General features: G+C 34.7%; 2 protein-coding genes across 2 annotated transcripts; one reads left to right on the top strand and one right to left on the bottom strand.

Moving 5' to 3' along the window:
* The first annotated feature begins 1,997 nt into the window (after positions 1-1,997).
* LOC111405045 (ubiquitin carboxyl-terminal hydrolase 6-like) lies at positions 1,998-10,662 on the top strand. Its single transcript, XM_023033735.1, has 21 exons — positions 1,998-2,127; positions 3,639-3,784; positions 3,930-3,965; positions 4,053-4,160; positions 4,954-5,054; positions 5,176-5,302; positions 6,320-6,379; positions 6,466-6,533; positions 6,752-6,810; positions 6,974-7,056; positions 7,261-7,277; positions 7,377-7,404; positions 7,621-7,662; positions 8,167-8,255; positions 8,417-8,486; positions 8,714-8,794; positions 8,920-9,015; positions 9,424-9,472; positions 9,862-9,978; positions 10,059-10,133; positions 10,415-10,662. The coding sequence occupies exons 1-21, from the start codon at positions 2,118-2,120 to the stop codon at positions 10,468-10,470; spliced, it is 1,518 nt and encodes a 505-aa protein (XP_022889503.1). The 5' UTR covers positions 1,998-2,117; the 3' UTR covers positions 10,471-10,662.
* A 2,987-nt stretch (positions 10,663-13,649) lies between these two features.
* On the bottom strand, positions 13,650-23,028 carry LOC111405090 (serine/threonine protein phosphatase 2A 55 kDa regulatory subunit B beta isoform-like). The gene is made up of 14 exons (XM_023033809.1): positions 22,432-23,028; positions 19,449-19,552; positions 19,265-19,363; positions 18,923-19,042; positions 18,020-18,226; positions 17,520-17,611; positions 16,897-17,015; positions 16,047-16,170; positions 15,768-15,891; positions 15,268-15,336; positions 15,081-15,172; positions 14,765-14,842; positions 14,610-14,677; positions 13,650-14,188 (listed from the first exon to the last, which is right to left on the bottom strand). Exons 1-14 carry the CDS (start codon positions 22,550-22,552, stop codon positions 14,052-14,054), a joined length of 1,554 nt encoding a protein of 517 aa, XP_022889577.1. The 5' UTR covers positions 22,553-23,028; the 3' UTR covers positions 13,650-14,051.
* Positions 23,029-23,722: the final 694 nt, after the last annotated feature.

Raw genomic sequence — 23,722 nt, forward strand, 5'->3', positions numbered from 1 at the left:
GAGTATCACGTACCGAATTTAAACAAGCATCCGTTATTCAGAGAGTGCATAGGTGCGATTGACGGAACGCACGTCGAAACTGTCTTGCCATAGGATAAACGAGTAAATTTTATCAGCCGTAAGGGCATTTCAACACAAAATGTTCTTGCAGCATGTGATTTCAATTTGTGTTTCACATTTGTTCTTGCTGGTATGGCGGAGACTACACGTGATTCACGCATTTTGGCGCGTGCTTCACAGTTCGAAAATTGATTTTTCGCATCCTGTCGAGGGAAAATATTATCTTATCGACTTGAGATTTGCCCATAGACCTAGGTACATGATTCCATATAAGGATCTGATATATTGTATCATTTTCAGCAGTTCTATGATGGTTAAATGGGTTGCAGACGAAACTTTTTACAATACACGTGAGAAATTTAACTTCAGACATTCCTCGTGCAAAAACATAATCGAACGTGCATTTAGTGTCTGAAAAAGTTGTTGGAAAATACTTGATCATATGTGGAGATACAATTTCAAAGTACAGATTGCTGTTGTCGTAGCTAATATGGGTATTCACAACTTCCTTCGACGGGCAGGAGTCATCAATGAGGCCTTTATAAGAGTGAAGACAAATCCCAATGCGATGGAGGTAGACCTTTTAGACGAACAAGAACAAGTTGCTGATGAAATTAATGCACCAAAAATGCAACAAAATAAGTGGGATCATTTTCATGATTAGTTGGCCGAAAGTCGGCAGCGCATGTGTTCTTACAACAATGCCTTCTTTGCATTAAAATTTGGTCATTCGTTGTGCTTTGTTATACTTTTAGGAATGGAAAATGGGAATAAAATGAGAATTGCTTTCATTACATTTTCTGTGTACCTCAAATTTTTTTTTTTTTTTTAATTGTTGTTAATGCGTCGATGGCCCTCAAACTACGTGATTGTGGCTTCGAAACAGGTGAAATGGAAAAAGGCTGAAAGACTTATATTATGGTCAAACATTTGCAGTTTTCTGGAAAGATACACGTGAAATGCTTTGCAATTTCAAACAAATTTTCGAGGGACAAAATGGTCAAAATGCTGCATTTAGGTTAGACGATTTGCCAATTTTCCCAAAATTCAAACCTTCAATGGTCCAATTTTACCTATTTAGCTGGCCCAAATAAGCGCTTAATGTCCACAATTTAGCATTCGTTTCACAAAAATTATAAATGGTCAAATTTAATTTGTAGTTACACATTCTAATAAATTCAGAAGTATTATCTACAATTCTCTTTTATCTATTTATAAATTATTTCCAAATGAAGGCTAAAATGCATTATAAGGACTCGTTTGGTATGATTTTTAGTATTATTTTTGTTTCTTGTAAAGAACTTCCTAAAAAAATGATCTTAGATCAACTTATTCTAAAAACCTTATAATTGACAAAACACTTCTAAAATATTATTTAAACATATTCGAATGAAAATTTTTAAACTTAAAAGCAACTTTTGATTTTCAAAAGTTCTGCGAACGATAAAATATCTCATTTCCCCTCCTTTTATTTTAAAAAATTCTAGCCCTCGATTTGAGCTCTATTTTAATTTTAGGGGGTGTTTGAGCTACATTATTTTAGTAATAATGTATTTTTGAATAGTGTATTTATGAGAAATGTGTAATTAAAAAATAAGAAATTTTCTTTGATTTGTGTGTAATATTATTTTATTGAAGAATGTGTTGTTGAAATGATGTCAAATCACTATTTAAAAATGCGTTTTTTTGAAATAATGTGGTTCAAACAGGCTCTTAATATATTTTTCTCTTTCTTCTTTTAACCACATTTTCCAATAAAATAATATTATATCTAAATACAAAATTTTTTGTTCTTTTTCAAACAACATTTCTCTTTCATAAAAATCAAAATTCCAAAGTATATTTTCTCCAAAAATAACTGGGGGCCTACAAAATAGCACTTTAATCCCCGATAATTTAACATATTATTTACAAGTCCCAAAAGAACCTTAAATTAAATATCTGTATATAAACTGGTCCTCGGGGATTTGCCCTTCTCCTCAAGCAAGTGAAATAAAGGCACATACAGTACCCATAGCCCTCTCCCGATCCTGTCCGCGCCGAAGCATAGATTAATCATGCCGACAGGTTAGATAATTTATCGTGTTATCAATTATCACAATTTTCTTCGCAATCCTCGAAAATTTCTAATTTCAATTTGAAATGGGTTTTCCTTCTATAAATTTTTCGTGAACATTTAGCGGAGCGGTATTTGAAGACGCTTCCTTTGAGATATTTTATTTAGATGTTGGTTTTTGTGATTGTTTGTTGTCGCTTCTTGATTAGTGTGGTGTATCTACGTTTATTATTGACTGGGGATCGGTATTGTTTATTATTTAGATGGACAGTGACTTTTTGGGAGATTGATGTCCTAACATAAAAGTAATACTAATGATGTGCAAGAACTGAAGTATTATTTTTTAATATAGGTGCTTCTTGCTAACTCTATTCATGAGATAAATATATCCGTATTGACTCTTTGATTTTGGGTAGAAGAGAAAAGAGTGAACTTTGTGGAGAATCATTGAGTTTTTCATTAAGAAATGCTGGGTTTATTGTTGGGTGTTCTTAGATCTGGGGGATGGATTCTCCCTATTGACCCAATGTCGATTTATTATCCTCTTATTTTGTTTAAGTACAGTTTTCTTTACAAGTAATCTGAAGTTTCCTAGCCATTGCGAACATATGAAACCACATCAAGCTTTGTGCAGGAAACTCCATTCAAAGAGTAGAATGGAAAACAACACATGATAAAAAATTTACATGCTAACTTGCGGAATATCGCAAGTGACCATAGAAACTTATAGTGACATCCTAGATGCTTAACCGATAGGATGTTAGAACCCAGATAATTTATAAAAAATAATTTGGTCTAAAAAACCACCTGATATGCTTCTCAACTTGACTGTAGATTAGATTGTTAGAATTTTACTTCTAATCGAGAGGCATAACACCATGCACTTTATTGAAAATTTATGTACCAAAGAATCTTGAAAATGAATCAATTACAATAAGATTTCTTGAGAGGGAAAAATTGTAATCGATCTAGGATGGCATTTTATATGAAACAAAGGGAAATAAGAAGACATAAAGTTGTTATTCGACATTGTTAAAATTAAAAAGAAAAAGGAAATACTCATGCATAAGGTTATTGCTCACATAAACAGGACATTATCATTTGCAGATATGTTTAATGATGTTGTTTTCCAATATGATTGGGTTTTATTTATGCTTCATTGCAAGTGAAGTTACTTAGCCTCTATCTCTGCTATAACCTAGAGGGATAAACCCCCTCTCTCTCTCTCTAGAGATGACCTAATTGTTATCTGAGATTCTCTGCTTATTTTTTCTTTTTTCTCCCCTTTTGTTTTATGAGGGAAATTCAGATATTAAATATTTTCCCCAAAAAAACCTTTGAAAATTGTAAAGAGGACTGCGTCATGCCAAAAAAAAAAAAAAAAAAATTCCTGGGGGGGTTTGTGTATGGTCTCTTGAATGAATTATCCATTTCTCCATGTATTCTAAGAGCAACCTTGTTCCGTACTTATGCAGGGCTTTTTGGTATGTGTTTGACATCGCTTGTATTGTCATTTTTGCAGTAAGTGTAAAGTGGCAAAAAGAGCTATATCCCAATGTGGAAATAGACACTAGCCAGTCCCCATATGTTTTCAAGTGCCAGCTCTACGACCTTACTGGAGTACCACCTGAAAGACAAAAGATTATGGTCAAAGGTGGTTTACTAAAGGTATCGAAGTAGCTTCTTAGTGAGAAAATATTATTTCCGATATTTATTGATTTTATTTTTAAATAAATAAAGTACTTTAGTTAATTCTTTCTGGCATGCTGCGTTATTCTTTCAACATCTCACGGCATCTTTCTTGACAATGTAGGATGATGCAGATTGGTCAAAATTAGGAGTGAAAGAGGTGAACGGTTTTTATTGTATGAGACTCTGTTCAATTTATAAAGTAGAATCAGCATTTACTTATTTTTAGTATGTTTTATTTATGCAGGGTCAAAAATTGATGATGATGGGAACCGCAGATGAGATTGTGAAGGCTCCAGAAAAGGGCCCTATTTTTGCTGAAGACATGCCAGAAGAAGAACTAGTTATTCATGTGGTAATTAATTTATATAATAAGCTTCTTGAAATATGTTTATTAGAGAAGGTCTGCAGCTTTTCCGAAGATTTACAGGTATGCTAGTCCAGTTGATGTGAAAATGGTGCATGTGCAAATTGGTCACACATTGACAGTCAAATCTGTTGATCTAAAAATTTTAAACACGATAACCAAGTTATTGAGTTAGAAATTCTTAATTCTTGATTTGTTCGTGACTCAGGACACGTTTAATCTTTACTAATAATAATTCAAAAGATTTTTTTATTTTTATTTTTTTTATCGTGTCTAACTACAATAAAGTTGCAGCTTTTCTTATTGAAATACACTAGATTTAGATTAAGGTTTGACACAATTTTTGTTCTTAAAAACATTACGTACTTCTGAACATGCTTGAGATAGTAGTACAATTAAAACACTCATATAGTGGTTTGCTAGTATGACAGTTCGACTGCCTTTGTTGGATGTGATTTTGCATTGAAAATTTGTGTAATTGAGAGGTGCCTTTTGCTTTTCGACAGGTCCAAGGGAGCCGAATATTTTCCAGTAATTATTGGGAATTACATATTTTCATTACTGTTTTTGCTTTATTTTCCTTTGCTAAGCCAAGCCTAAATATTTCTCTGTCTTCCTGGTTAACCAGGTCTTTTATACTTCAAAAATATTGCAGTGTCCTATAATTTTTGCTTGATTTGCTTTTAGGGTGATACAGCTGCATGTATTCATCTTAGATAGCTAAACTGCAGTCATCTGCTAATGTTACACTGTTGACCCATGTGACTGATATTTGCTCCAGGGACATTCTGCTGGTTTATTTAATCTAGGAAACACCTGCTATATGAACTCAACAGTACAATGCTTGCATTCAGTCCCAGAGTTAAAGTCTGCTTTGATAAAGTGAGTTTTTGTGTTTTCTTGTAGGAACTCCTTTTTAAAGATTGATTGTGCTCTGTCATCTTAACCTCTTCAATATGCATTATCTTGGAAAATTAAGTTTTTTGTACATTTCTACTATCAGGTACCCTCGTCCAGTTAGAAGCAATGAAGTGGACCAGACTTCTCATTTATTGACTGTTGCAACACGAGATTTATTTAATGACCTTGACAAAAATGTCAAGCCGGTAGCACCAATGAGATTTTTGACGGTAATATTGGTTCAGCTTCTACATGATATTATTTTCTTTACTAGGTCACTTTCCTTAGTATATAGAATTCTAAGATTATTCTTGACTGGGATTCTAGGAATTGGCTTCTTACTAATGTAGAGAACTCTTTGAAATTACTGATATCTGTTGTTTGCTACGGTTCTTTTTATGTTAATGTCTTGTCTATCCCACTGCAAAATCCTAGAAAATATTGAGATTCTCTGACTGATGGAAAAGTCAAGTTGAAACGGGAAGATCCATCTGGTAGTAGAAATTGTCCAACAACACAAATGCAGATATTGGGATGATGCTACATCCGATCTAGACTTCTTACCAATGGAGAGTAGTTACTGGGAGAAGTTTTATGACTTCATCACATTCTATCTTTTCAAAGAAAAAGATTATTTATATTACTTAAGCCCCTGTTTGGCCCCCATTTTGTGGAAATGAAAATGAGTGAAATAGGCTTTTTTTTATAAATGAATGGTTGAAAAAGAAGCGAAAGTTTTCGATTTACACGTAATATTATTTTATGGAAGATTGTGTGGTTGAAAATACGAGAGAGAAAAATGAAATGTAATGAAATGAAATTTAATGGAGGTCAAATGGGGGCTAAGCATATAAATGCTTTATTGGATTAGATGTTGCACATGCTGGAGCATGCGCATTGATAAGTCAAAGGAAGAAAGTGTTTGGTTAACGTATACATTAACATCTTTATAGTGGGACATAAAGGGTGTTATTTAGTTCTTCCTGTGACTCGAGTGAACTGATTCTTGTCCACCAAAGCTATTTGGTACTTTTCATTGTGCCTTTGCCAATGACTGTACTGATAATCTTTAAAGTAGGAATCCCCACCCCTGCTTCCCCAGAAAAGCAAGACTCCTACACTTTCTTCTACAAGTATGTCGTTGCAAATTTTCAAAAGCCTAATTTGCCAGCATATTGCCATTTTTTCTGAAATTTGAAGTGAGCCCACTGCCTAAGCATATCTGGTTCCTGAATTTCATTTTCTAGGAATTGCGGAAGAAATATCCTCAATTTGCCCAGCTGCACAATGGAGTTTACATGCAGCAGGTATGCATATGTACCTCAGCGCTGATCACTCTGGTTGGCTCTATTTATTGTCTGTCAATGTATTGAATTTTTTTAACTAATGATAGGATGCTGAAGAATGTTGGACACAACTTATATACACCCTTTCACAATCTCTCAAATCTCCAAGTTCCAGGTAGTACTTATCATCCGTTATCTGAGTTAAAGATTGTCGTTGCTGAATGCCTCTGAGAGTTTAAAATTTTCTAAATGATTTTGGTTTTTAAATTACTCATTCTATTACTTGTGATACATTATTTTTCCTGGTTCCCACCCATTTCTTCTTGGCTGCTGTTTCTCTTCACATATGTGGTCTATGTTTCACTTATTTTTCTTTGTCACGTTCTTTTGCAGCGAAGATCCTGATGCCGTGAAGAGACTTTTCGGTATTGACCTAGTTAGCAGGTATTTCTGCAATTGAAGTTTTGTAAGCATTGTAGATCAGGAATTTTGAGACAAATTTTTCAACGCCCAAGTTCTAAGTCAGCTAAGAGAGTAGTTGGCATTTATTTGTTGAGTAGTTTCTGCAAAGTATATTTAAGCTTTAGTGATTTAGCACATGATCAATAAAAGTAGTGCACTCAGCTTGCTGTTTCTTATCGTTCTCTCATGTTGTTTCTTTTGTGCTCTTTCTTCTTGGTAACCTAATAAGAAATCATGTATAAAGCACTTCAGAATGGCACACTGATTGTATTGCATCTTTCATTTCTAACAACGGAAGCTCCTTTTAAATGTATCTGCACTGGAATAGCTCTGCAAAGCATCATTTTTTTATTTTTTGGGAGAAGTGAAGATCAATGCGTTACTGTAGAGCCTTGCATTGACTTCATACTGCATCTTCAATTTTTTCTTGCCACTTGCAGATTCATAATTCCATTAGGTGTGTTATACTAGCTCAAGTGTTTGGGGGTTTTGTGGTGTAAATCAGATCCTTACGTTTTGTGTCTCTTCAAATTAATATATTCTTTATTCTTGACAGTTCTGTAGAGTTTCAACTTCGGTTTTATGTTTTTTCATGATATAGTTAGGGTGGAACTAGATGAGCAGTTACTAAATAATTTGTGGTTGAGAAAGAAAATTATACTACTATTTAACAGCAAATGTATGGGGTCAACATGAGATATAATGTTGAAGAGTAAACTTATCACAGTGGCTACTTATAGGTTGGGGATATTAGCTAGAGAAGATATCATTAAGTGAAGTTTTTTATTAATCTTATATAGATTATGGAGACACAAATCAATGGGGTTGTGGAACTTGTTTGTGTGGGTGGACGCTTTTTAATTTGCTGCTTTATTTAGCAATTCATTAAATTGACCCCCAGTCTATCATAGATGACTATTTATGAAGTTTCAATTATTCCCTAAAATTTGACATTCTAGAAATCATGTCAACTATATGGTAAAAATGCATTATCACACTTAGCCCCTGTTTGGTGGGGATTAAAGTCAGATTTTTAGTAGATTTTGATAAAAGTTGATGGAATATGTGGTAAAAAAGTTGTGGACCCCATAAAATGTGTAGTTTTAATTAATTGTTGACTTTGACTTAGATTAAAATCTAGATAATCACAACAATGAAACTAGGGCTTAATTTGGTAAATTGCTAGCTTAATCTTTGGTTCTTTGTAATGACACCGTGATGAAGAACACAATATTTCTTGGGTTAGAATACCTTGCAGGCTATTAGAGTAACACTAACTAGTAAAATTTATTTTTGTCCATTTTATGACGTGGTTGACAAATTTCCACTATGAATTATTCATCCAGGGTCTGAAATCGGAATTGGAGAAGGCTTCTCCTTCTCTAGGGCGAAGTTCCTTGTACTTGAAGGATTCACGCATTAATGATTTGCCAAGGTATGAGCTACAGCACTACATTCCTCCCCTTTTCTGGTTCCCTTCGATTGTTCCTGTATCAGATGCTTTCATTGTATTTTATTGTGTCTTTGGCCCATTAAAAATGTGGCTATGTTTCTCTGGGCAGATGAAATGACTATTCTTTTATCTTTTGATGATAGATATTTGACTATTCAATTTGTACGTTTTTTCTGGAAAAGAGAATCAAATCAGAAGGCAAAAATTTTGCGGGTAAAATTTTATTTACACGTGTTGATTCTCTGCTGTCTTCTCCTAAACAGAATATGCACATGCATACATGCCTCCACATTAGAGCAATTTCATTTCTGTAGCAGTTAAAACCAGCCATTTTCTCTCTTAAAACTTGAAAATGTTTAAATTTTAAGTGGGGCATCAGTTTCCTGTTCACAAAATTTATAAAAATGTTTACTCCGCTAATATGTCTGCATGGTGCACAGAAAGTGGACTATCCTTTGGAGTTGGATGTCTATGATTTTTGCTCAGATGATCTTCGCAAGAGATTAGAAGTTCCTCGCCGGGTATAAGCTTTTGTGCATTTTGTTAATAAGAACCCAAGTTGCACACTTTTGTAATGTAATACCTCATCCAGACACCCCTGCAATTTTCTCATTTGACGATTCATTTTCAAACTTCCAACTTTAAGATTCTAAGAGACGAGGAGGGAAAGAAGCTTGGTCTAAAAACCAGTGATAAGAACTCTGGTTCAACGGACAATGATGTCAAGATGGCTGAGGCAGAGGTATGTGATTAATCTGATCATAGAACAACTGATAGGAAGAGATCCATTACCCTGTTCTGTCCTGCTTATGAAAAAACTGGATAAATTGATGTTACGAATTGTTCTTCGATTTGTTCAAGTGGGTAACTACAGTTCAATTTAATTCAATTTGGCAACTCCATCTTACTCTTGTCACTTGGACTGGCAAAAATCAATGACACATCAATCAATAAATCATGTATGTCATTTATTTAAATGAAGTTGTACTCAATTCACGTCAACAGCTAACGGTTCTGCGTGATTACCATCATTTATTGACTGTCACGCGTCAATTATCGTTAGTGGAAATCAAATTAAAGCGCGGTTACCAGTTGATATCATAGTAAAATACCATAAATTGAATTTGCCCATTTTTGTCTACTTGTGCAGGCATCATCAAATAGAAGTGGGAACTCGTCTAAATCTGAATCGGTTGAAGGTAATAGTCTATTTAAAGAACTCCATCTATAGTTTAGTTAAATAAAACATGTGGTTGATTAGGCTGAACCTCTGGGCTCTGGAAAACCTTGATAATTTACTGGTCAAACAAACCATTGGTAATGTAGTTCATAGCATATGAGAAATCTTTGCACTATTTCATTTTTAGATTTCCAGAAAACAACTGTAATAGAGAAGAAGGTTATCCACAGCTAAAAATCCTCAACTTGTGAAATTAGTAGTATTGTCTGCTGTTTAACTTGCTTTTGTGAAATGATTTCTGGAAGTTCTAGTGTTGTCTGCAATTTAACGTGCTTTTGAACAGATTTCTGGAAGTGTTTAGAATTTGTTTCCCTTCCTGTAGTTTGATGAGTTTAAACTTCATTTCAGATGCTCCCGAGAAAGAGAAGGCACTGACAGGAATATATGATTTGGTTGCTGTTCTGACACACAAGGGTAGAAGTGCTGATTCTGGACATTACGTTGCCTGGGTCAAGCAAGAAAATGGTTTGTCCATTAAAAGTTCTCTCCTAGTCTAATATTATCCATCGTGTTGGACTTGAGTTGCATTAATATCTGTGTTACAGGGAAATGGATTCAGTTTGATGATGATAATCCAATCCCACAGCGAGAAGACGACATTACAAGGCTTTCTGGAGGAGGTAAGGACGTAAATAAAATTAATTTCGATTCTCATATTTATGCCTCCAAAATTAAGAAATTCGCTGCTAATATCTGCTAGAATCGGTCAATCGTTGCTTGTGCTTAGCCCCCTGCCCCCACCCTGACTCTCTCCCTCTATCTCTCTCTCTCTCTCTCTCTCTCTCTCACACACACACACACACACAGAATTTAGGGTACATCTGGTAGCATTGACAGGGCTCTTTAACAATCCACTTTTCTGAACAGAAGGTTTCTGAGACGAATGCATATTTTCTTTCAGGTGATTGGCATATGGCTTACATTTGCATGTACAAAGCTCGCGTTGTTCCCATGTAATCTCTTCTTTAGTTCTATTAATCCATTTGTTGTCTACGTCACATTATCTATTCGTGTTTTTTCCAACTAAATGAAGGCTTCTTGGCATGTTTGTTCAGCTATTTGAGGCATATTGACATGTGGTCTTATCTTTTTCTTCAAGCATGTTTAGCACTCTTTCATTTCTGTGGTCATGTATTATGAATTTGTGAAGCTTTATGTGTGTTGGCTGCAAAAGTAGTGGCTCCAGAAGAAACAATAAAAGGTGTGTGACTTAATTGATCTACTACAATAAAGTCCAAGGAAATTTTTGTAATTTCAAAACCTTAATTGAGCATTATGCATATTTCTATCAAATTTAAGGTTAGCCACATTTCGTTTTCCCAAAAGGGAATACACCTAGAGGAGAACAAGGGAGATGATCTAAAGAAGGAATCATTTGATTAGGCCATTAAAAGCTCCTTCTAAGGTTGCCATCTTCCGTATCTAAGTATGAGTATTTTATAATCCAATGATCTCAAGCTTACCAAAAACCTTTATTATCATGATTTTAATCTTCAATGAAAAATTATTAAATCCTAGTGTAAAATGCATTTTTAGTTGGGTGGTTTTAGATTATTTATTTTTGACATGTTTATGCTTTAAATGTTTAAAGTTATTGTTGATATATTTACAATCACGTTTTGTAACACCCCAAATTCTCGTAACCAAAGCGTTAAAAATAATCGATCTTTCTTTGGTTCGACCCCTTTGATGTTAACCAAAGTAATTTGTAAATTAGAAAGTTTTTGGGTTTTGAAAACATATAAAAATATAATGGAAAGTAGTTATTCATATAAACTTATAAAATTATGGTGAAATTTGGTTTTAGAAAACATTTTGAGGTGATTCAGCAATTACGGATTGAACAACAGCGGAAGAAAAATATATTTTGCCTAGTAAATGTCTATTAAAAATTATGAAATTTTTACAGGGACTAAAGCATTCATATATGTACCACATATAAAAATTTGGGGTTTTGACGATAACGTTCGAAGCACGAAAATATTACTCAAATATGCTAGACAGGAATCTCGGATTCGACACGATGCAGTTTACTAAAACGGGCATAACTTTTCTTTTAGTTAATATTTTTGAGAAATTCCAAAGGCCACTATTAGAAGACTCATAGACCTTTCAAACCCCACCGATTTCACCTTAAAATGTGCACCATATCCCTAATTATACCATTTTCAAATAGGAGGACAGAATCTGAAATTTTAACCCAGCGTAAATTTGAACTTCATACATATTTAATCCAACACTTCTAAATTCTAATTAACATGCATTGTCTATAAAACTAGATAAAATAAACATTAAAAGCATTTTAAAAGTGTCACCTAAGTATCCATAAAATGTTTACATAAATGGAAATCTTTACTAGAAGTTGAAAGCATTTGAAATCGCCGAACACTTGCCACTATACCAACCACTGCCATGCCTCGATCTTAACCTGTAAAATTATTTGTAGGGATGAGTACTATAAATAATACTCAGTAGGAAGCAATTATGTAAATGGTAAAAATATATATTTTCAGTATTGCAAACTTTATTCAATTGTGTCACCGTTAATTTCAAGCCGCGATCAGTCAACTAGCTTACTTTTAGGTTTTAATAACCCCATTTCATTTATCATAATAATCTCTTCATATCTTAACGGTGATTCCATCATGAGTAACACAATAAGAAGTTTAACGCAAACGAAAACGAAAACATATAAATCTTACATCACTTACAAAAGCGCCGAAACACCCCTACCTTAATGCTTGAAGTTTGAATATCCTTTCGTGTCCAAAGAAATACTTTTAGCGTCCTCTTTTAAGAATTTTCAGATTTAAAGGTTCTTTAATCTATGGAAAAGGACAAAATAAATCGGGAGAGAAACCGTGGCTAAAGGAGTTTAAATTTGAGTTATCGAATTTATCTTATGGCCTTTAAAATGAAAAGGGATAGTTATTACTTTCTCATTCCAAATGCAGTGGCGGGCAATGTATTTTAAAACGGAAGTTGCAAAGGAATAATGTAAGTGGTAGTTATGCATAATATTTTAAATGTAAATCTCCAATGGATGGCAGGGACATGCAAGTTAACTTCCCAATTCAATAGCAAATTAAAAAAAATGGCGGTTAGACTTTTGAAATGTCTTCAAATGGTTGAACAGTACGTGTCATTTAACTTCCAATATACAATGGCAATTTTATATGTATACATCTTTTGGGAAGTTAACAAATAAAAATGGAGTTACAAAAGATAATAAAGTGGGGGTTATGGCTCTGAAATGTTAATTTTCAATGGACGAACATGACACGTAACTATTTTTTTATTTATATAAATATATATCTTTTGATAGTTAACAACAAATAAAATGGAAGTTAATATAGTAAGTGGGGTAGTTAATGGATAAAATTGGAGTTGTAATTTTATTTTCAAATGAATGATCAGGGACGGTTTTGGCATTGACAAAAATGAAAGTTTATTAAAATGGTAAGTTGGAGTATGAATGATGGATGATGAAACATGCAAGTAAATTGTCCAATTTAAAAAAAAAAAGAAAGAAAAAAGAGAGTAGTTTACATAATGGAAACCAAAATGGTAGTATTAAAATAGTTTGTCGCAAGAAAAATAATGTAACCAAATTAACATAAATTTTTTTTCGTTTAAAAGCGATTTTAACACCTTGCAAAATTTAAGAAAATCAAGTACACGAAATTTTATTTTCGTGACCGAAGTTTAATTTGAACTATTAGGAAGTGTCGTAAGAAAAATAATGTAACTAAATTAACATATATGTTGTCGTTTAAAAGCAATTTTAACACTTTGCAAAATTTAAGAAAATCATGTAAGCGAAATTTCATTTTCGTGACCAAAATTTAATTTGGACTATTAGGAAGTGTTGTAAGAAAAATAATGTAACCAAATTAACATAAATTTTGTCGTTTAAAAGCGATTTTAACACCTTGCAAAATTTAAAAAAATCAAGTACACGAAATTTTACTTTCGTGACCAAAGTTTAATTTGGACTATTAGGAAGTGTTGTAGCGACATAATAATATAACCCAGATTATATTTGAGTCCCATAAGAAAATATTATTTTGAAACGAAACAAAACATTTTTTTCCCCGTCGCTACAAAATAAGGGCTAGATATCGAACAAAAATATATGACAAAAGATTCTAAACAAGAAAACATTATGCTACCCAAGTAAATAAACTTGACGCCTCCCAGTTGGCAGCAACTCCTTATTCCAAGAAAATTTCTTGTAAAATGCTACATGTAACTTGAAACTAGGTAAACTACTAGAATCGCACTCTTTCCCATCTTTCTTCCTGGGGCGAGGTAAAAAATATAAGTAATTGAGGCTGAAGCAGAAAAGGCTGAGCGATGGAAGAATGCGAGCCAGGCAGACGGTTATGAAGACAAGATCCAAGAACAGCCACTTCATGTGCTTATAGATTTACGAGGCACTTGGGTATGTGAAATGGGACAGCCTCCATTTGGTCGCAGAAGAAACACCGTCCAATAGGCAATCCAAAAATGTCGACTGGGTTTTCCAGTACTGCTACTTATGCGTAATACATGTACAAGCTGTTAGCAGCAGCACATGCAATTGAGTTTTCGGTTGGGTGCCATGCCATGTGGAGCAGTTTTGTGGTGAAATCAAATGAATTCCCATTGGCATCAACTCCGGGACTTTCTGCACCTGTAACCGTTTTCGATCTTTCTTTAGGGTTAAGAGGGGAGAACAAATAAATGGGGTTTAAATACACTTGCGGTGACTAGACTTTGAGGCGACAATTCGTGTTGGTCACTAAACATCTTCTTCTTCTGAGTTGATCGCTGAACTTAATCCTTGTTTGAAGTTGGTCATTCAACTTAAAGATTTGTTACATTAGCACATTCTGTACAAGTACACTAGTTTGAGCAACAAAAAGGCTGACACGGCAGTTGAGTTGGGAAAAAAAAGAGGACTGCTGTGTCACCTTTTTCGTTTGTGAAACTAATGGACATAGATGGAGTAATCAGTGTGTACTAAAGTTTTAAGTTCAATAACCAACCTGCGAAAATGACATCAGTGTACTCAACCCCACTCAGATGTCATCAATAAGAGATAAAGCATATACCTCGCCTCACCACACGAGCGATGCTGCTGCTCAAGGATCTTGAAGGCCTTGAAGGTGTCTGGACTTGTCTGAAGGATCACAATGAATTTTTTCTTAAACAATTAAGATGCAATCAATCTATGACCAATTTACAAAAAGGTCATCGATAAAAATACCTCATAGGATTTTTGCTTGCCTCCAGTGTGGTTGCTTCAGTGCTACCCGCAGCATGCCCAAACACCCGGAAAAGATTGCTAAGATCAAGCGCATCTTTGTCAAAGATCATAATTGCCTAAAAGCTGGTGAAACTCTATTTTTATCCACATATTCCATAAGAATCACAATTTTTACGTAGTTTTTTAACAACACATTCCTTCAACCCACTTTGTTATAAGCAATTATAAGCTTTGACACTCATGCACTAAATGTTTTGTCAGATGCAAAAAATTCTAAACAGATGTGATACGACTGAAAAGAGAGACTTGAACATACCTGTAAGAACCAGTTGCTACTCTTAGACCATCACCACTCAGGCAACACTCAAATTTGTCAAAAATGGAATCATTCTCGTACAAGTCGCATAGCTGGATAATTATCAAATTTTAATCTAATATCAGCTCAATTAAACAACCTTTGCACCAAAATGCCGAAAAAAATTTCTTGGAAAAGGGTAGTTCACCTTGGGTCTTAAATGCTCGTGAACCTCAAACGTAGCTACTGGTCTAGAATCCATATTAATGTCCCATAACTGAAACCATTTAAGCATCAGTGACGGAACAAAATTACGATTCAGAAAATTAAATACTACATAAGCCAATCATGCAAATAACTATGCATCTTGTTAAGCACATAATAGATAACAGGAACCTTCTACGGTCAGCAAGATATAGTCAAACAGGTGATTATGATGAATTATTTCTCATTGCTAAAGCCACCCTCCTTCAAACATATAGAGCTTTAAGATGAAACTTACGTGCCTAAATATAAGCAACTTCCATCAGTTTGTCCTTATTCCTGATAAATGCATATAAAATGCCCCCAGTTATATACTTGACAGAGCAGAACCCACAATCAAGATACATCCAGGCAACAAACCATAACAGAGCGACCGATTACACTAATGAACACACACACACACACACACAGCTTGGAATGAGTAAATAATTACAGAAGATAAACCTTAAGGGTCATGTAGTCACGACTAAGTAGATATCTCCCATCCTTCGCAAACTTAATATCTGAAATTGAAGCTATTATCTCGGTGAAAAATGACCTTGAACCAGCTGACTCCAGTTCCTCAAAGCTGTACATAAATAGAAGATCATTACGTAATAAATACGAGCATTTGATAGCAGTATGGAGGAACCTACGGCACAATGATTAACTTCCAATGCAGTACAAAATTTACACAATTTGTTTCATCATAAGCAGAAAATAAAGCAGTACTGAAGCACTTACAGTTTAGAATGTGAATCTACCAAGGCTGATTGCCGCAGATCAACTAGACGAATTGATCCTTTTGAACTACTATATGCTAACATGTTACAATGAGTAGGATGAAACTCTGCAGATGTTATGACCTCTGCAATAAGAAATAAGTTGGTCAAGTGAACAAAATGATCTTCCAGTTTACTTGGGTCGTTCTTGAAACTTTAATCAAAATATGAGTGAGTTGTTTACAAAACTAATATCTCGTGAAGAAGGAATAGCAAGATCCATGATGTGAATATGTTCAAGCCACATCCTTTTTTATTCTGCTTGTTACTGCTCAAAGGAAAAACCAGCACTGTACCTACAATCTAGTCCATATGCAGCCTTTATTTCTCCTATAGAATTTAGGACCCTCTGGATGCATTAACCTCAGGGTTTCTAAGATAGGACTCATTTCCCCAATCCCCCGTAATCCCCTCCTCTTCAACAAGGGTTTTTTTTCATCACCTGTATCTTTTGCTCTTTTGCAAAGACTTTACCACCAAAAGGTTGGTAGCGATACGAAATTCAGTCCTTGTATGGATACCATTTATAAATTGATTTTAATTGGTAAAATCACTTCTTATCCACATATTTCGTTGGATCCATAAGTACTATCCACTACTCATTTCCTATCTATTTATATCCTAACCCCCTTGGGGAAAATATGAGGAGAGGAACGATACACCCCTTACTCTATTTCCTTTTAGATGATTCCTGTGAAGCTGATTCAGATTCCATAGCTGAATTCTCATTGAACAGTGAAGAAAAGGCAAGATAAAACGTTAAGACCTGCCCTTAATTGAGCTTAATTTCCAACGAGAGCAAAAGAACTTACCAGTTAGATCTTCCATATTTGCTGGCTTCACGTCAACGATGTTGAAACTTTGATTGCTTATTTCTAAGTTCCAAAGATTTATTCGCAGATCATCAGCTGATATAAATGTTTCACCATCACTGGAAATCATTGTAGTCAGAGATAAAACAGAGAACATCCAAACAAATCATAACACAAAAGAAAAGATCATTGGACAACTATTTTTTTTTTTAATAATGTGTTACAAGCATTTCTTTACTGCTATCTACGGATTGTTCTCTGAGCAAATCAAGCCATATAAACGTAATAAATTACACCACCTCATCTCAAATGTCTGTGCACACCTGACTCCAGGATCACAGTTCCCCTGTTTCCCAACCACATATGATGAACCTATCCGCCTAATATTGGACCCAAAAGATAATATTTTCGATCTATGAAATTTTTTATACGAAAACTATATCATATACATTAATTATTTACTTGCACTTTTCCCTATTTTTTTGGCTGAAGGATGTCAAAATAGAGGGGAGGAATTAATAGCACCACTCAACAGTCAAAGCTCAGTAAGAGCATTATGTTGAAAGAAAATGAAATTACAAATTGGTAGGCTGCAATCATTAACAATTGGGAAAAATTCTCACCTATTGTTGGAAATGGAATTGATGTGATAGTCATGTGCATGGGCATATAGTCTCCTACATCTCGCAACAAGATTGGTCTCAAAGCTTGTAACCTACAGATCATCCTCCAGTGTTACAAAGATGCCAATTGTATACAAAGACAATGGAAATACGCTGCATTAAGCAACAGTAAACTTGAAACCTGAACGTGTTTACATCCTGTGAATTCTTAAAAAAGCTTTCAGATTGATGAAAGGACACTCGAAAACTAAGTTGTGTAATAAATTTATATATGCATAAAAATGGCTTAAATTTTCTAAGTAATTATAAATTTCAGCCAAGATCGAGTTCCTATAACACAATGTGTCTAAGAGGTAGTAAAAAAATATATAAAAATAAATCTCAGACAAAAGCATGCATATGTATCTCCTGTTGATATATAACACATAAAAGAAGGATAGATACCATAGACATCGTTACTAATGCAAGCAAAAAATATAGCTTAGTAAAAGTATAACTACCACCGATAATTTGAGTGAGGAGATGCCACCAGGTGGAAATGACGTTTCCTTGGTCAAAGAATTGTAAGATCGATCTGGACATCCTCCATTAGCAAGATTCTGCTTAGGACCGGGAGAAACACTTGAACTGGCAATACTGCCGTTTCCAGCAGATATGGAAGGCTCTACATTCATTTCAGAAATTTTCTTAACTTTTTTCTCTTGGACCTGTTAAAATCAAAACACAAGAATTAGAATCATCACGTAACTTAACTGAAACAGTTACAAACAACAAAAAGCAACAAACTGAAACTGAGGATTCACTTTAAAATTGGGAAAAGGGAGATAGCAAGTGATATAAAACCTTAATTGACAGAAGATTGATCGTAGAACATAAAAATTTGCAACACCATAATAGTGTGCCTTCCATTCGGAATTTGGCTTTAAAAAAACATATCAAGTCTTGCCTATAAAGTACAATGAGAAAAAAGAAAACCTCCTGATACTAATCATATCTGCAACTGAATACATTCTAAGACCAACAGCATTTGCTAGATATATGAAAATTTAGACTGCGCTTACTACTAACAGAAGAAAACCAAGGACATTGCCTTGAAAGTAAAATCACTGATCTTAATATACACAGAGACCAGAGAGAACAAAACATTTATCAGGTAATAACCACAATCTTAAATAATAACCTGAAAAAGGGACTGCAGAGAGACAATAAAAGAAAAGGGAAATAATAAAATCAAATACCAAGATCAGATGCAATAAGAACTAAGAGAATCTAATCACTTTTGCTCAATCTAAATCTTCCATTTTACTAGCATGAATATGATGCACTAGAAAATCTAAAATATAAACCTTTCCAAGCCACAAACAAGAATAATGACGAAAAAAGAAGCAAGCCAGACGTGTCACCTTCCAAAACTTTATGGTTTTGTCATTAGTAGACAGAAGAAAGAGCGCATTATTAGCTGTCTGGCACCACCTTATCTTATTGATTTTCTCCTCAATTTCCAAACTCTTGAGATAATCAAACTACACAAAGATGTAGATGCATACGAAATTAGAAATGACACTCTATTTGCAGGTTTGGCGGCGGAAAAAGAAGAAAGATCATTGGAGGTGCCTTTTGAGTTAGCCACCCATTTACAAATGAAAAATTTGCTGTAAAACTTCAAAAGTGGAAAGTTGCATTTATCATGTCTCATAGGTGGCACGTGGAAAGAAGACAAGATGATTCAACAAATAAATAAGTACCTCGGGTTCATGGCTCTGAAATTCAGTTTTGTAGTGAAACTCAGGATGCCGACTCACAGCATAGTCTTTCTTTTCTAAACCTTTTCGATTTCCACCATGCTGCAAATTGAAATAGCAACAGGAAAATGATATGGCATGAATTGGCTACATTTTTTATACATACATTTGACTTGAAGAAACTGACCTCTTTCATATCAGTCCTATCAAATAACACCACCCTTCCCCCACGGTCACCAGTAGCAAGATGGTCACCAGATTTATCAAACTCAATCGCCGATATAATATCGACTGCAAAATTAAAAAATAAATAAAGAGATTAGAAAATATCAATTCCATGTTTCAAATCCTAAAATTTATACTGATACGTTATAATCTCTGAATCTATTTGTTCGTTGGCACCCACACAAAAATGACCAAAAATAGGCAGCAAAGATCTTCAATACGCAAATGATTTGAAAATAAAATACAGTAGAATTTATGACATGAACAAATTGTGTTTTAATACTGACCCACATACACCTTTCTCTGTTTGGAATTTTTTTATGCCATATGACACATTGAAAGTAACATGGCATGCCACATAACGACTAAGACATGATAATGCTTTCTCACAAAATAAATTTTCTTCAGCATCAAATTCAGCGCAAGCGTTCAAATCTTATTGTAACTTGAATTATTGGCTTGACCAAACTTGTATCAAAGTTCCTAGAAGTAACCATCATTTAGTGTTGTAAATACATCATCACAGTTAGCATTAACCATAGCACTTGGTTGCATATTTCGATTTTACACTGAAAAATAGTTCACAAATACACGGCTTGTAAAATAACCAAACAGGAGTAAAGCACAAAAAACTTGACCAAAGCACTCATCCAGCAAAAAAATTGCTACCTTGGATTGAATTAGCAAAACACTTTTTACATTTGGGGGTCCTCAACAAATGGCAATTCAAACAGAAAAGAAAATTTAGTAAAGATACGCACTTAGGGTTTAGTGTTCTATCTTCATAATCCAAAATTTAGCTTATGCTAGACATTGGAATAAAAGCAGTAGTGAACCCGTCTAACTGCTCTCCAACCAGAAGGCTTCCCAATAACTTCAATATTAATATCTTGTATATCCCTACAATATACTCTTCCATAAACCCACCTCACAGGTCTACTTCTGTAGCTAACTAATAATTGAAATTTTATGGCAGGCGTGCCATAAATCCATCTCAAAGGTAAAATTCCAACCAAACAAGCTCCTAAACTAACACTCATCTCGATGACACTGCTGTGGAAATAACCACTACGAGTATTATGATCACAAGAATCCCAGCTCTAACTCCTCGATCAGGATAATAATTTGTACTCCCCCACGTAGGACACTAAAGAAAAGTGGACAAAACAGAAGTGCATGGCTGAGAGCTTATTTGATGGCACATCAAGGTGTAATGATTACTTGATTCAATGAATACAACAAGCTTGCAAACTAATATAACACAACTCGAGCAAATGGCATATTGAATCTTTCCACAGTTTATCCTTTGAACTATTCTGCCTACATTTGGAAACTTCTGGCTGTTTCAATTAAGACATGATCACGAGTTTTTTTCAAGTTCCAGAATATCATACGACATGTCTCACAACCAAAAACAGCTTTGACCAAAACCACAGAATGAAGTTCAAGCAGCTTTATCCCAAAATATGAAAAGGAATATTCAGATATGTATGGTGCTAAACAATATATCAAAATGTCAAAATGAAAACCACAAGCCTGCATGATGAAGCTTGGTACTACAAATTTTCTGTGGAGACATGTGGGCCTCACAAGTTCAAACCTAAATGTGGCTCATAGGATACATATTAAGACTTGTACCTAAATTGCAACATGCAGAAAATAAACAACAAGAAGCTAGCTATCAATTTGGTGCGAATCAAAATTTGATGTGTTCATTTCAAGTCACAAAGCTGCATCATTTTAATCACTTCCAGAGAAGAACAATAAGTTCTCATTTCCAGCAGGGCAATTACAGAATAAAAAATGATCGCATAAAAGAACTTCTTACACAATAAGATGCATGCAGTTAGAAAAGGCGGAATCGAGCTAAGAGATAGGTCCCAGGGAATTTCTTCCCCAAGCCATGTTGGATATTGGTTAAATAAATTGAGAATTGAAAATCGATTAAAGTTCGTATCGAATTCGGCCACACCCTCAAAAGCTCGACTCAATCCGTTGTTAAATAAATTGAGAATTGAAAATCGATTAAAGTTCGTATCGAATTCGGCCAAATACTCAAAAGCTCGACTCAATCCGTTTAGGCAAAATTGTTTGCCACTTCGCCGCTTCGGGGCGCACAAACGGGGATCGACCTGCCCGGTCAGGTCGCGAGGGTCGAGGGGGCAGCGCCCCTCGTGGGGGGTCGGGGGCAACGCCCCCGAAAGAGAATTTTGATTTCTCTGCATGTATTGAAGGGTATATTTGGCATTTCGAAAACCAATATCGGATGAATGAGAAATTACGAAAAAGACCTCAACCATTAGTGAATAGACACCTTTTCATAAATATGCATTGTTTGGAAATGGTGCATGGTTTGGTCTCAACCATTTCGTCCACACCCCTTCATGGTCTATAAATAGGACCCTTTGGGTGTCCTATTCCTCACAGTTTGATATGCAAAACGTTTCTCATCCTCTCTTCTATCCAAAATCAAAATCATTTCGTTTATTTTGATTTTCTTTCATTTCATTCTTGGAGTACATAAGCCTAAATTGGTTCGTTGTACTTGTGTTTTGGAGTGCTACAAACACAAGTGTAGCCGTTGTATCTTGGGAGTCGATTGCCGAAATCCGTAGGCACCGTTGCGGGGCAAATTCGACTTAAGGACAAAGAGTCCAACTCTTGCCTCGGCTTTGTCACCATCATTATACTTATTTCAGCGTCACTATTCACAAAATTCATCCAACAAGCCATTCATTAAATTGACATGCAGATCGCATACTCAAATCCACAACCTAAATTCGATTTCTTTAATGCCCACCGGCACTGAGCCAGGCGTAGGAACCATTATCTCCATATCATGTTTACTTCGCCAATTAACAATACAAAAACAGATCAAATACAAACAAACAAACCCTAATTACAAGATCCACCCAAACCACACAATTCCAGAATGGACTTTTTACCTTCTTGTACTTCTTCACCAGTCGCGCGTTCCCCGAAGACCTGTGAGAATTTCCACTCGAGCGGCAGCGGTGCACCAGACGACGCTGCCGCAACATCTCCACCATCACCACGATTCATCATTCCCACCCTTTCTTAACTATTACCAGTCGGCAATCGAAAACCAACTGATAAAGAATAATCAATTTTTTAAAAAAATATACAATTTTTCAATTTTCAGTTCATTAAACCGAAAAAATAAAAGTTCGATTTTTCCTAAAGAAAAAAGGCAATCAGGTATCTGGGTTTGGGTATAGGGTTAAGAATAGGCTGGCCCGTCAGAAGAAGTGAAAGATCGGAACAGTAAATTCATGAAAATTGTTTGATTCAGATTCAACCATTGTCAGTACATATAAATATGTAATGTACATTACATCTCTTACTACAAAAAATGAATCTTTAGATTTTCTCCATATATACATACAAAATTAATACAAATGAATATCAAATTATCTATCCATTCTTTTCTTTATTTTATTATCCATTATTTTTCATCTGAAAGGAACCCAAAAGCACTGTTCTCTCTCCTCTCCTCTCCTCTATTCAGAATACTACGCCCGAAACTCACCCGCCCTTGGCCCCCCATTAGTAATAGGAAAGGATATTGGTACGGAGGATCTCTTGTGCAGAGAAGTGTTCAGACGGTTGGGAAATTTGTGATTCAATTGAGGCATAACTTGCGATTTACTCTCTCCAAAGTTCTAGGGACAAGGGTATTGGGGGGTCCAAGATTTATTCTAGCGTAAGTTGGGATGCCTAGATATAAAAAAAAAAAAAAAAAAAAAAAAAAAAGAAAAAGATTACACGATTAATCATCAACTATTGCCTTAATTGCAACTTAGTCCTCATCTTATATGCTGGTATAATAAAAATGTCAATATAAATCGAATTTTGCTAATTGTATAATCAACATCGGTTGACAACCTTCTCACAGAAGTGGGTCCACAATTTTTTTATTCATCATGACCCCTTCCCATGTGTGTGGTTTGTAATTCCTATCGTACATATAACATAACTAATATAAATAACTAATTATGCAGCTATAATAAAATACTAGCAATCATCATCTTCAACCTTTAAACTTTGTATCAATTTTGCCCCAATATTTTTTATATGACAATCTGAAACTCAACTATTCAATTGCATCATTTTTACTTAATAAAATGCAATTTTGTGTGCATATTGAACTGTCTAGTTTTCAAGAGAGGTGCTAAAAACTTGAAGCATGTCTAGCTAAGTGACATAAAAAAAATA

Source organism: Olea europaea, chromosome 12 (genome assembly GCF_002742605.1).
Source record: "Olea europaea var. sylvestris chromosome 12, O_europaea_v1, whole genome shotgun sequence".
In the NCBI taxonomy this organism is placed as follows: domain Eukaryota; kingdom Viridiplantae; phylum Streptophyta; class Magnoliopsida; order Lamiales; family Oleaceae; genus Olea; species Olea europaea.

Bases quoted from the DNA above. Each gene is read 5' to 3' on its own strand.
- LOC111405090 (XM_023033809.1), bottom strand. From the start codon at position 22,552: ATGATGAATCGTGGTGATGGTGGAGATGTTGCGGCAGCGTCGTCTGGT. The intron at 17,016-17,519 runs GTGAGAATTTTT...AATGATTTCCAG, and splicing joins AATTCCATTTCCAACAATAG to TGATGGTGAAACATTTATAT. The intron at 15,173-15,267 runs GTGAACTACCCT...ATAATTATCCAG, and splicing joins ACGAGCATTTAAGACCCAAG to CTATGCGACTTGTACGAGAA.
- LOC111405045 (XM_023033735.1), top strand. The intron at 6,811-6,973 runs GCAATTGAAGTT...CAATAAAAGTAG, and splicing joins CCTAGTTAGCAGGTATTTCT to TGCACTCAGCTTGCTGTTTC. The intron at 8,487-8,713 runs GTAAAATTTTAT...CATGGTGCACAG, and splicing joins AGAAGGCAAAAATTTTGCGG to AAAGTGGACTATCCTTTGGA.